The 13,412-nt window shown below is 47.7% G+C and overlaps 1 protein-coding gene across 11 annotated transcripts in view; it reads left to right on the top strand.

The window, feature by feature from the left end:
• The window catches only part of DENND1A (DENN domain containing 1A), a 515,742-nt gene that overhangs the window by 359,319 nt on the left and 143,011 nt on the right, over positions 1-13,412 (top strand). For all 11 annotated transcript variants that reach the window (XM_086683990.1, XM_086683987.1, XM_086683986.1 and 8 more), the window contains one exon: positions 544-669. In XM_086683990.1, the coding sequence (XP_086540116.1) occupies positions 544-669 (126 nt within the window). The remainder of the gene's footprint in view (positions 1-543; positions 670-13,412) is intronic.

Here is a 13,412-nt window from a genome sequence, read left to right as displayed (position 1 = left end):
TGAGATATATATTGTATGTTCTAAATAAGCCATTTATTTCTAATATATAAGTAAGTAATAATATGTAAGTAATTTGAAGAGGAAGTAGAATTGGCACCAAGATAATGTGTGTGGTTTGGGCTCAGATTCTAAGACTTTCAATTCATATTCCAATTAACCACTTCTTGGATTTGTTCCTAGACCTGTATTCTAACCTCTCTGAGACTCTTTCCCCCTTGTGAAACAGGAACACTAATCCCTTCCTTGCAAGATTGTTGACAGAATTAAATTAGAAAATTGATGTGAAAGCACTTACCTGGTACATTGAAACTACTTAGAAAGTGGTTTTGTTTTTGTTCTTATCTGATACCCTCTAATAGGAACGACCTTCTATTCCAGTTGGAGAACCTACCCTAATACTGAATGCAATTTTGTCCTCCCAGCAGCGGCGATATGAAAGCCATCCCCCGCCCGGGGAATTGCTGGAGCTCCGTGCGTGTTGGGCTTAGCTGGCCATGCTCCCACCCTGCCCTCAACCTGTGTCTCCTCTCTCTCTGTCACCAGATCTCTTCACTGAAGAACCGGCTGAAGAAGGTCTCCACAACTACGGGGGATGGTGTGGCCAGGGCCTTCCTCAAAGCCCAGGCCGCTTTCTTTGGCAGCTACCGAAACGCTCTGAAAATTGAGCCGGTGAGTAGCTTCTTGGCATTTACAAATCCATGTTTGGTCAGGGCTGAGAAATGTACCGCAGGGGTCACAAGAAGCCAGCTCTTCATCTGGTTGTTGAATTCACCTAGAAGAGTGCGTGTGTGTGTGTGTGTGTGTGAGAGTGGTGAGGCCAGGAGGGCGCCCTCTCCTCACCCTACCTCTTGGCATAAAGAGGTCGTACTGCCCCTGTGACTGTTAAGATCCCTCCCCTCCCGGGTAGCCCCAGCTGCATGTAAATACGGTGCCCAGACCTCACACTCACCTGCTCTCACTGCGGATCCTCTCCACTTAACAAATGGGGAAACTGAGGCTCAGAGAAGCAACACGACTTGCTAACCAGTGGAGGAGCCGGATAGTCCCAAAGCCTGTGCTTTCCCTCTCTGTCCCAGTGCCCTCTTCCTTTAAAGGGGCCTCTACTCCACCCTTGAGAAAGCAAGGTGTCCTGGGGATTCACTTCTTAGGTGCGGCCAAGGTGGAGTGTGCAGAGGACTGGGAAACAGTGTTACCCGCCTCCGTGGCCCTTCAGCCTTCCTGAGCCTCAGTTGCCTCATCCATGTCCCCCGCCTGCCCTGTGAGGTGAGAAGTTATTGTGGAGATATCAAGACATCGGGTCAAACCAAAGAAAGTACCACTGTCCCAGCTTCAGTGGGAAGCTTTCATCTAATACCCCTCTACCCGGCCCACTCCTGGCCAAGGAGAACGGAGAAGTTGGCTTGGGGACCTGGGTCACTCTGTATAGGAGAGAACGTGGAGGGCAACCTTGCCGACAGCCCTTTTCTGTCAGGATCACAGAGTTCCCTTCATCCTGAGCCCGCGGGTGATGGCAGCCGACCCCGGTCGGAGTGGGGATGAGGGACCAGCTTAGGCTGCGCTGTCTGTCGGCCAGGCCTGTTTGTTTCTGTCTTTTGTTTTAACTTGTAGTATTTTATTGTCTTAAATGACAGCAGGTGAGTATATGTCAGACGGTACATTTCATGTGCAAACTCTGATAGTGACTCTCGGTTATGCTTCCCCATGAGCCACAGTTATATGTTAAGATTTTTATTTTTTTTACCACTTTGATTCGGTCATGTGTCTCAGCGAGACCCAGAATAGGAGCAAACACCTGCTTTCCCTTCACCCAGGACATACTGTCCGCAAAGTGGGGGTCAGGGAGCGGCGGCCTCGTGCCACCAGCCTCCTGTTCCTTGTCTCCCGTCTCGCACTGAGGCCTCACTTGCTGAGCTGCCTCAGCCTCAGGCAGTGTCATGGTCACGTAACATAAGGGATGCACTCTCTTCGTGCTTCCTGTGAACGACTTCCTTGGGGTCCTCTAAAGCCCTTAGTTAAAGCACATTCTCTAGGTCTGCCTCCTGGTCTCCAAGCGAGGCAGCTCTCGTTCTGTGTCCTGACCTCGGGCCCAACCAAACCAGTCAGGTTTAGGGCTGATTTGAGCGCCCGTATAATTCAAGAAAAATTTGGCTGTCTTCCCATCCTTAGAAGGAGAATGGGATAACTGGCCCGGTCCTTCCCTTGTGTTGCTGGGAACTGACAGACGTGCGGTGTCTCCACTTTTAAAACGATCTCGTTATCGTCGTGTATGTGTCGAGAATCCGAAGGCTGTTGAATCTTGGTAGGCATTGCTGGATATATGATCTGGGCACAAGTTGCTCCTCAGAAGAAGTTTATGGTTGTACTTTGCACTTGGCTCTAAAAGGCATTGGGTTTAAGGACGGAAGCCCTGGAGTTCAAAGCCTGGCTGTGTACTTCCAAGCGGTACGACCTTGAACGAGCCACTTAATCTCTTTAAACTTCAGTGTCTTCACCTGTGAAATGAGGATTAGGATACCTATCATTCTGCATCCCCAGATGGTTATAAGGATCAAATAAGCCATAAAACGTTTCATAGGGAAGGTGAAACTTGACCTGGGTCTGATGGTTTAGGTTTGGAAAAAGAAAGAGCCTCCGTTGGTGTGGTGGCTGTGGAGTTAACTGAGCGAGCAAAGGCTTGGAGGCAGTACCCCTCACGGCCACTTTGTCTGGGGCCGTGAGTTTGGGTAAGGAGAGGGGGCTGCAGGAGAGAGGTTGGAGCCAAATTTGACAGAGCCTGGGATGCTAGACTACAAGTGTAAACTTCACCCTGTAGGGAATGTTAGTTTTTCAGCAGAGATATGTTTGAACAGTAAATACAGGAAGCAGGACCAGGAGACCGTCAGGGGGACTCAGAAGAGAGCCCTCTGGTGGTGACACCGGGAAGAGGTACCATGAAGAAGAAATGTCTAGATGGGGTCTACAAAGGTAAAAAATAAAGGGCAAAGATAAAAAATTATGGGGCAAGAAACGTCAAAATGCTTCCCAAGACTTCTGGGAGAAGATGATGATGCCCATAAGTAGAAAAAGAAAAAACTTAATGCAAAGGTGTTCCCAGTAGCTGTATTTATCATGGTAAAATCATAAACAGACTAAGTGTTCCGAATAGGCAACTGGTTAAATAAATTTAAAAATATCCATCTGCTAGAATATTACATAGTCGCTAAAAGTAGCGTTTTGAGGATAGGATAACGAGTTTGGTTGTAAACATGGTACCTTTCGTGGAGTCTCAGCTGCCATTCGATCGTAAAATGCACCCTTACTTTAGGTACCATTACGAAACAGGAAAGGGTGCTGCCGATGACAATTGGATGCCATCAGTTGTAAGACACATCCAGATTCCAGAGATGTGTGTGTCTGTGTGAAGATATCTGCATCCTAGAATCAGTGAGATATGGCAGATTTGTCGTGCTTTCTGTCCCATTCATCTGCTCCCAAAGAGGTTTTTTCTGGAAAGCTGGGAGGGAAGCCAGAGGGCCTAAAATTTTCTGGCCAAGAATCATCACCATGTTACCTGGATGGTTTTTGAACCATAGATTTAATTCTAGGCAATTCCTCTCATCCGAAAGATGGGATAACAACACTTTCAATGCAAGATTGTTTGGGGGATTAATTAAAATATTGACTGCAAAGCACATGTGAGCCCAAGAAGGGATGACGGATAGGGAGCACCGGCCACATGGGGGTGGCGTGGGGAATGGTGCCTTGGGTGGCAGTCAGCACAGTGCTGAGAGGGAGGTTAGGATGACCTCCCTGGGGCCACTTGTCTTTTAGTTGTTTCTCTGGTTATAAAAATAGCACCTGTTCTTGGTTTAAAAAAAAAAAAAGTTTAAAGTAACAGAGAACTAGAAATGAGAAAACACCCGTGATCCCATCATCTGGAATTAAGACGTGTTAGCATGTTTCTACCTAGGCTTTAGGGTTTGGGGGTCCTTTTTGTTTCATTCTGATTGTTTTTTTGGTTTTTCACTTTCAGACAGTTGAGATATTCCTGGCAAGGCTGTCCAGTTCCCAGTTAATTTGGTTATGCCTTTAGTATATTGCAAGCATTTTTTCACATTATATAAAAACTCTTCTTAAACATCATTTGTAATGGTGGCACATATCTCATCAGATGACCCCAGTGGTTCTCAACCCTGGTGTGGATCAGAATCACCTGTGGGGCTCTTTAAAAAGGCAAGTGTCTGAGGCTTGTGTCAAGTTCCCACAGGCTGCCATCCGTTCCGAGGCCCACCACATTATCCTAACGCTGGTTCTTTCGATCGTCGGTAACCTTTCACCATTTTAAATCACACTGTGATGAACATCTTTATATAAATCTTCGTGCACGGGCTGAATCATTTCCTCAGGCAGAATCCCTGACATGGATTCACTCAGTCAAAGGACCGGGGTACACTGAGGCCTTTGATACATAAGGGGAGGGGAGAAAGCTGGTGGCCAGAAGCAGGCGGTAGCCTGGAGGGGAGAGCCTCTGAGGCAGACTGCAGCACAGGGCCCAAGCAGCAGCCTTGTGTGCGGAGAACATTCCATGGCTGATGGCAGAGGAGAGCCCGCGGGACGGAGGGCACAGCCAGCCACTGGGAGCTCCTGTGGCTTGTCTGCTATGGCCACTTTGTCGCATGCCCACAGTGACCACCACGCTGCTACGGTGTGGCGGCCTCCCACCCTGGGCCGACCCGCGTAGTTGGGGGACTTGGGTCACCGCAAAGTCACAGCGTTTGGGTTTTTTAAAACACGAGACATGACAGACTAGACTTGTGCTCCTTTCTACTCTGCTTGGCGGCCAGCTCCTGCTGTGCCCCTTGGTGCCCCCCTGGCTTTGGGAGGAGGGCGAGCCCCAGGCTGAGGGGCCCAGAGCTCACTGGAGACTTTTAACTCTTTGGCCTTTTTTTTTTTTTTTTTTTTTGTCTCTCCTACTGGAAAAATTTCAAAATGCAGCTGGCTGGGGAATCTCGAGCTTCGTTTTCTTTCCCCTGCCCGGAAGGGAAGAGGGAGGCAGCCCCCTGCTGAGGCCGGCCACATGCCAGAGCTAGGCTGCTCCCGTCCATGCCTTCTGCCGTGTGCTTGTGGCCGGCCAGGAGGGCCTGCGTTGGCTCCCTGGCAGTGTCTCTTCAGGGCCCCCGTGAAGTCTTTCTCCCAAGGGTCAGAGACTGAGACACCAAGGGTGTCCAGTTAGAGCCAAGTCTACCTGCTCGGCGGCCTCCCACGAGGCTGGAGCCCGGTTCATCCCCAAGTCGGTCCACATCTGTGATGTCAACAGTTCCCTACAAATTCCCCCTTACTATCCATTTTACAGGGCGGGGGTGGGGGGTGGGGGTGCGGGAACAAAGGCCCAGCTGGCCGGTGACTTCCTGGTGAGCAGTAGAGCCAGGAGGCAGCCTCAGGTCGGCCTGACTCCAAAACTCAGGTTCCTTCCACCACACCCTCTTGCCTGTCTTTGTTCTGGTTTCCTCATGCTCCGTGTTAACGACTCTGTCTCTGCCTTTCCAGCACTGGGCCCGGGGCATGACACAGTGCAGGCATCAATGAGTATGTTCTGGAATAGCAGGTGGCAGGACGGTTGAAAGAAAGTAAGAAACAGAGAAGTGTATGAGGCCAGGATTGTGCTCAGGGTGTTCCACACAAACCCGCCGCATCCTGCCTTGTCTCTGAGGCTTTGGAGGTTGGTGCTACCTGGCAGAGGGGAGGGTGTCTGCAGATCACGGGACCCATTTTTCAGTCACCCAGAGGATATGAGACGCAAGGCCCAAGATATTTAACAGTATCGGCCACGCCAACTTGCTCTCTTCCACTTAAAGGACAGAACCACAAGCAGCGAGGCAGCCCCGTTCGGAAAAACCCCCTTTATCCATGTCAAGCGGCGGCCCAGGCTCCAGCTCATTTATTTAGGCCTTTCTTGCTCTCTGACACGCCTCCTAGCAGTTGCCAGGCAACTCTGGGAGGAGCAGTGTGTGTTAGGGATTAACTAGTTAGGGCTGGGGTCCTTTTTGGCAAGAAGGGGATGAAAGACAAATGATTTTAATTGCTGGCCCAAGGATCCTTTCTGTGCCTGGTGGAAGATTGCAACTTTTCGAGGATAGGTGATAGCAGTGTGGTTCTTGAATTTGCCTCGAACGAATGAATTTTTAAGACTCTTACTTTTGCCACACTCCTTTGTTTAAAATTATATCATCGTGAAATCTGAACGAGACTAACCCTACCACCCTCCCTGTGGAAGACGAACTACAGTGGCCTCAGTTTTAAAGAACTTTCCAACAGAGAATTGGGTGCTTTCATTTCATCCCTTTTCCCGTTCAGAGTTTCTCGCAGCTCACACGTGGAGTCATCTTAAGGCAGTGCATTTGAAAGTAGCCGTTCCCCCCTCGGGCCCGCTGCGCGTGTTGGTAAATGTTAGAGAGCAAAACTGACGCCTCCTGTTCTGGGCTGGTCATCTGCCGAAAGGCCGGTTTAGATGGAGCGCCATGAGAGTTGTTGACTCGGCAAGCCGGTGCGGCTCTCTCTGGGCCAGCCTGCCAGCCAGACCCTCCGCACCCCCTCCCCATGAATGGAGCACAGCCCCTGCCCTCAGGGAGCCGGCGCTGGGGTGGAGGCGGTGAACCGAGCGAGCATCACTGTTGTACGTTCTGCAGGAGGCCATGAGGGCGGCATCCTGCTCGCTTCGTCTAGCCCAAGAGGCCCAGCTTCCAGATCAGCTGTGGGTATGCTGGCATCATCCACCTTACAGCCCCTGATTTTGCACGTGATTCTGCTGAGTCATATTTATCCACCTAAAAAACCCCTTAAAGACGGAGAAGTTAAGATGAAAGCAGATTGATAGCCTGGCTTTCAAGCATGAGCGGGTGAGGCTGTGTCGGAACGGGTCGGAAAAACACCACGTATATCTGTGTCCTGGTTGAGTGACACCATTGATCTCATGGTTTCGAAAAAGCGCAACTGTGTGTGTGTTTATTTCAGCGTGCCAGAAAATAGAAGAATGTTTAGACACCAGAAAAATTAAAACGTCATGACCGTCCCACTGAACTAGCCCAACTACCTCAACCACCTTTCGTAATATTCTCTTAAATTATTTTTTCATTTTGCAAAGCGTCTACATAGCTGCTGTCAAATCTAAGTGAGAAGTTTGTTTCCCTTCCGTTTAACATCACCTCCCACGCATTTCTGGATAGCTGCAGAGCATTCCTTCAGGCATAGCTACCATAATTTCTGGAACTACTCACATCGGACCTCTAGGTCGTTTCCAGTCTTGTAACGCTATAGTTAATACTGCGCCGAACATCTTTGTGAATAAAGCTCTGAAACACCATTTCGAGGGCTCCCGAGTAGAAGAAATACAAGTGAGATGCAGGGACCTGACGGGGTGCCAGCGCGTCACCACGTTTGCACTGACCCCGTCTAACAGCTGGGGGGGGGGGGGGGGGCGAAGCATGAAGAGCGCTTTCTGGTGTGAGCGGCCTGCTCTCCACATAGGCGAGCGGAGGGCACCCAGAACACATATAAGGGTGTTACTAAGTTATGCCTCCATCTTGTGCTAAAAAAAGGTTTGAGGACCCTTCAAAACAATGTGTACTGCAAGACAAGAGTCAGGATGTGAGGGAAGCGGGGGTGGTGGGGGAGGAGAAAGCCCGGAAGAGGCCGGTGTGTGCGCCTCTGTGCTGACTCTCAGATTCTCCACACAGCTTGGGAGTAGAGGGCTGGACGTGGAACCCACGTCTGTCTTCCAAGCCCACGCTTTTCTCTTTTCTTCCTTTTTTTTTTTTTTTTTTTTTTTTTTGGTGGTAAAACGTAACATAAATTTTTTAACTTTAACCATCGCTAATGCCATTCGGTGGCGGTAGGGACAGTCCCAATACTGTACAACCACCATCACTATGTGTTTTCAACATTTTTCATTACCCCAAACAGGAACTCTGAGCCCCGGAAGCAATAGCTCCTCATTCCCCCAAACCACCAGCCCTCACTAACCTTTCGTCTACTTTTTATGAATTTTCCTATTCTAGATACATCATGTAAGTGAAATTAGACCGTATTTTGTCCTCCTGTGTGTGGCTTATTTCACTCAGCGTAACATTTTCAGGGTTCGTCCACGTTGTAACGCGTGTCAGCCCTTCATCCCTTTTTCAGGCTAAGTGCTATTCCACCGTATATATGTACATACCCCATTTTGCTTATCCATCCTTCTGTTGATGGACACTTGGGTGGCTACCACCTTTTGGCTATGGTGAATACTGCTGTGAACATTCCTGTGCATCTATCTGCGGGCGCCCCTGTTTTCAGTTCTTCTGGGTATATACCTAGGAGTGGAATTGTTGGGTCATATGGTAATTTTATTTTTGAGGAGCCACCAAATTGTTTTCCACACAGAGCCCATGCTGTCTTTAAGCGGACAGTGGTGTGTTTGTGAAGCATGGATATGTACCCATGAATATTCTGTAGGAAAAGTTGGTGAAAGATTTTATTTTTCCAGTTTATTTTAGGCAAGCAGATAGGGAATTAAAGCCAAAACCTACAGTCCTGAGCTACACAGATGCATTGACGAGAGGAACCTTGAGTGGACTAGAGAAGGGGCTAGTGACTTGCTGGTCACCGTTTTTTCTCCGTGTAGTGTTCATCCCAGGTCGAGATCACAACCCTGGGAATGAAGCAGGGAGAGGAGAGGTGTGACCACCTCCGGGACCCCAGGGACCACCACTGTAGCTCCGTGGGTCTGAGCAGCCGAGGAGGCAGAGTGGGATGGACAGAAGATGTCTTGAGCCACCTGGGTTTTTGTCCTGGCTCTGTCATCTGCCAGAAGATGACCTTGGAAACCACTTAACTTCTCTGAGCCTCAGTTTTCTCAGCTGTAAAATGCAAATAATGCCTACCTTACAGGACTGCTGAGAAAAACAGCAGTAATGTATGTCAAGCACAGCACAGTGTTTCTGCTGACAGTAGATATTAACTAAATGATAGTGACGACCATTCCTGGGTCAAGGGAGTAAAGGAGGAAGAGGAGAATGCCATCTTCTGGAACAGTGGGGTCCATTCTTGCTTAAGTGTCAGATTACCTGAAACCAGTCACAACACAGTGAGATTCCGGCCCATTTATTCCTGTCTTTTGAAGTAACTGAAAGTTTGGCTTTTATCTCAAATGCTACATAAAGGATGTGTAAGAAGACACAAAATATCAAATGAATACTGAAGGAAATAATTATTAATGGTATTGCTCACCAGCACTTACAGGCAAATACGGGGGTGGTAGGTACCAAGGGTTTAAAATTAAGAAATACATTAGAGTCGATTTTCTTTAAATGTGCAAGAGAAAATATAGCTAATATTTTTTTCTGTTTCATTCAAACGTTTCTTGCCTCTTGGGAGAAGATGACCGTCATTCGATATTGGCCCCAATCTCCACGGTCCACCTCCCAGGGCGGGGACCCCTATGTTGCTGGCATCTTGAAGCCACACCACAAACGCTCACTGGCCTGAGAGCCATTGCTCTGGACTGCCCAAGGACAACGTAGGTCCTTACGTTAAAGAAGATGAGAACTGGAAGGAAATCCTCTTAAACACGATGACCGAGCTTATCTGAATGAGTTCGAAAAGCATCACTGAATATGACCAAAATGAAATTCCTGTATGTCCTAAAATACTTGAAAAAATAAACCACAGCGAGTGTATCTTAGACCACCCAGGAGGAGTTCTGTGCTTCCACTTGATCTCCCATCATAATCCTGGCTCCTTTCTTACTTTGTTCCTATAGGACGGGACCACATTTTGTACTCCATGGGGTCCCTCACATAGTCTGATATTTAGCAGGTGCTCATTAAATATTTGTTGAATGTGTAGATGGACAAATGAATGAATGGTACCTGTTTTCCCATGCTGTGCATCGGGAAGACTAGTGGTCATATTCCAGTGTTACGTAATAGAGATGCTTAGTTTAAGAAGCAAAACAAAACGCAGCTCCATTAGAGTGTGAGAAGAAGAATGTGACACAAACACCATACTGTGAATGTATAAATGTAAAACAAAGGCACAACCCAGCAGCTACCTGGTAGCTAACCACAGGCAGTTAGGGTCTGCAGAAGATCCCCCTGCACGAAATCGCCACGTGCAGTAAATGCTCAGTTCTAGTTGGGAGCATTCGAGAGGTGCGTGTGTTAATGGAATAAACTCAGTTTTCAATACTGTATCTTTGCGGAAGCAGCAGCAAAGAGAAGTGGTTGCTATTATTGGAGTTTTAAGTCAAATGATCTCACTTTAGGGTCTTTTACTTTTTTGTGGAGACTCTGAAAAGGAAACCTTTCTGATCCATTTCCAAGCAGTGATAACATTTGACAATTTAGAGCCTGCAACAGTGAGCTGTGGCTCCATGAACTAGGCAGACTGTGAGCTTAAGAACAGGATTCTGTCTTCATTCTTCTACCCCTGGCACACAGTAGTGGCTCAGTAACCTAAGACAGAGTGATGATGGATTTGTTCTCTGGAGGACATTATGGTGTTTGTGATGATTAGAAGATAACATTGTGGATTTATTTCCCTCTCCCCACCTCCCAGACACGCATCCACGCTAACTTTCTGTGGGATGTGGGTATTCTCAGAAATACCCGGCTGTATCACATTCAGTCTTGCATTGCCCTTTCACAAAGAAATAGAAACCTCTGGAAGGCAGCAGAGTGTCATGATTACTCATGTATCCCTGGCACAGAGCCTGATACACAGAAGGGGCTTAATAATTATCTGTGGAGGGAGTGACATTATAATAGTCCTTACCTATAATGTCCTTAGTTGTTTGGGAGCTGAAACATAGCTTTGTTAAGTAAATCATTAAGACCTGAAGTCTTAAAAGAAAACAGTATAAAGCATTTGTTATATGCTAGACTGTCCGTTATTTGATTTTTACAGCCCCCATATGGAGAGAGTGTCCCCATTTTACTGATGAGAAACCAAGGCTAAGAAAGGTCATGTCACTTTTTCAAGAAGTGGCAGAGCCAGGATTCGGACCGTCCATCTGTCTGATTCTAGCAACCGTGCTCTTTCCTCTGACCACTTGCCGCAACGGTGATTACCATATGGTCCATGTTACGTACAGTTTGAGGGCATTTCAGAAGCAAACTGAGCTGGTTCCCTCTTAGGAGTCAATGTCTCCAATCTGTGCAAATGTTTCTTGAAAAATACAGGTTAAACTAACACCGTTTATAAATTCTTTTGCAAAGGGGAAATGTCAAAATTTTAGACGTCTTTTAAAAAAACATTCCTTTAATAGATAATTTTAATTGCCTAATATTTTGTTGTTTAAATATTTGATACTTGTGGTGATAATTGGATGAAAAAGTAAAACATTTGAAAGGGCAGCCCGCCCTCCTCTTTTCCTGGGCTGACACCTAGTGGTGAGTTTTGTCATGGCAGTGTTAATCCGGGTGCTGAACTTTCTTGATAGTCCGTTGATTTTAGGATTTTTAAAAAATCAGTTATTTACATCATAAAAGTAGCTGCATTCATATAAAGTTAACTTATGAGGGAGCATCATAACAATGGAACTTTTATTTGATTTAATGTGAGATTTAATTATAATCCAGCCTTGCTAGCTGAAAATGATACAAGTATTTAAAATCTTGGTGTACTGGGGGTGCCTAGCTAGCTCAGTTGGTAGAGCATTGCAGCCCTTAATCTCAGGTTTGTGAGTTTGAGCCCCACACTGGGCATAGAGATAAATTAAGTAAATAAAAAAAGAAATATAAATTCTTGGGACAAACAACGCTTCCCTGCCCCCCCCCACAAACTTGGCCAGTAACCACCCTGCCCTGGGCACTGGCTCGCACACACCGTGCCTAAGACTCGATCGCTGTGCTTAAAGACAGTGTGGGGCAGAGAGAGAGTTGCATTGAGGCGTGGTAACTGCGATGGTAGAATGTCGTATGAGGTGGTAGGCATCCGAATGCAAGGCGAATCGCTCCGCCCAGGTGCAAAGGGGAAGTTTCCGAGGAACGGACGCATGTATGTGGCACTATGAGAGGAGGAGCAGTTAGTTCCCCAGGAGCAGGGCAGAGAGTAGCTCACGCAAAGGCGAGGAGCTTTGGAACTCCACGGCATGGTTGAGTGCCGAGGACTGTCGCCTGACTGGAGCGTGGACAGGAGAGTTAACCCAGGGTAAAGTGGAGAAGGGGTCAGGTCCAGTCCATGAAAGACCTAGATGGTCACAAAAGAGCCTTTGCACCAATACCATAGACCAGCATTTCTAGAACAATGTTCCTGGAAATATTAGATCCACAAGATACTATGTTTTCTGATCACATAAAATTTGGGATTGTCGCACAACGCATACTGTAACTCTTTTTTTTTTTCTTTAAGATATTTGCTATGCACGTTACTTAAGCCTTGCTGTAAAGAAATCTGGTTAACTTTGTTTAACCTAGCATTTTTCCAAAACCCTTTCCCCGACCAAAATACCTATTAGCATTCCACGCATCTACTATCCTCACCACAGTTTGGGAAACACTTCTGTAGCTAATGATTGATGATGAATTTTTCTCACTCTGAGGTCATGGAATTAGGATGCCAACTGTGGTCATTTTACCCCTGTCTCTTTGCTGTGAACCTCAGAGAAAAGCGTGCTCCTTTTCCAAAGCATTTTTTGTCTGGCCAGACAGAGGTTTGTGGCCAACATGTGGCCTTGAGACATAGAGCCCAGCTATCACTAGACTCTCTCAGTTCAGGATCACAGGCTGCCAGCTGGTCCCCTCAGTCCAGCACCTCGATCAGGGTGTGAGTCAGGATCTATCCAGGACGACAAAAACCCCTTCAGATGTTTACAAGAGGGAAAATAATTCAAAGAAATGGTCATCCAGCTGATAGAGGAGATGAGACTCAGGGCAGGGAGGTAATCCAGAGATCAGCAACAACGGAGGTGGTGTACCTGAGTTCCAGCGTCAGGGTCAGGGTCACCGGACTAAAGCTGGACCCTCTGGGTGTGTGCCCTGGGCGCCTGAGTCAGAGAGGAGGCGAACCACTGCTGGATGACCCACCCAGGCAGAGAGAGAGGAGAAAAGCTCAGCTTCTCCCTCCTGTCCTCCTCCCCCTCCTCATCACTCCTCACAGGCCCTCGCATGGGCCCAACCGGGCAGGAAGCCAGCCGACCTGGGCGCCCGGGTATCAGCCTGCCTTCTCCTACACAGAATAGAACCGAAGAGCGGAGAGTTGGTCCGAGGTCAGACAGGGAGCAACCAGAACCCAGATAATCTATGTAGTAGCACGCTCCCCACCCCCACCCCTGGCAAATAATGTACAACCTGGTAAAGTTAAAAACCCCTGATTTCTAGTTGGACTTGATGCCAACCTGGACCCTGCCTCTTCTCAGCTGTGCGACTCTGGGCCAGTTATTCTGCCCCTCTGAACCT

Source organism: Puma concolor, chromosome D4, assembly GCF_028749965.1.
Source record: "Puma concolor isolate L17-30 chromosome D4, mPumCon1.1.hap2, whole genome shotgun sequence".
Lineage (NCBI taxonomy): Eukaryota > Metazoa > Chordata > Mammalia > Carnivora > Felidae > Puma > Puma concolor.
This window is presented reverse-complemented; position numbering and strand designations above follow the sequence as displayed.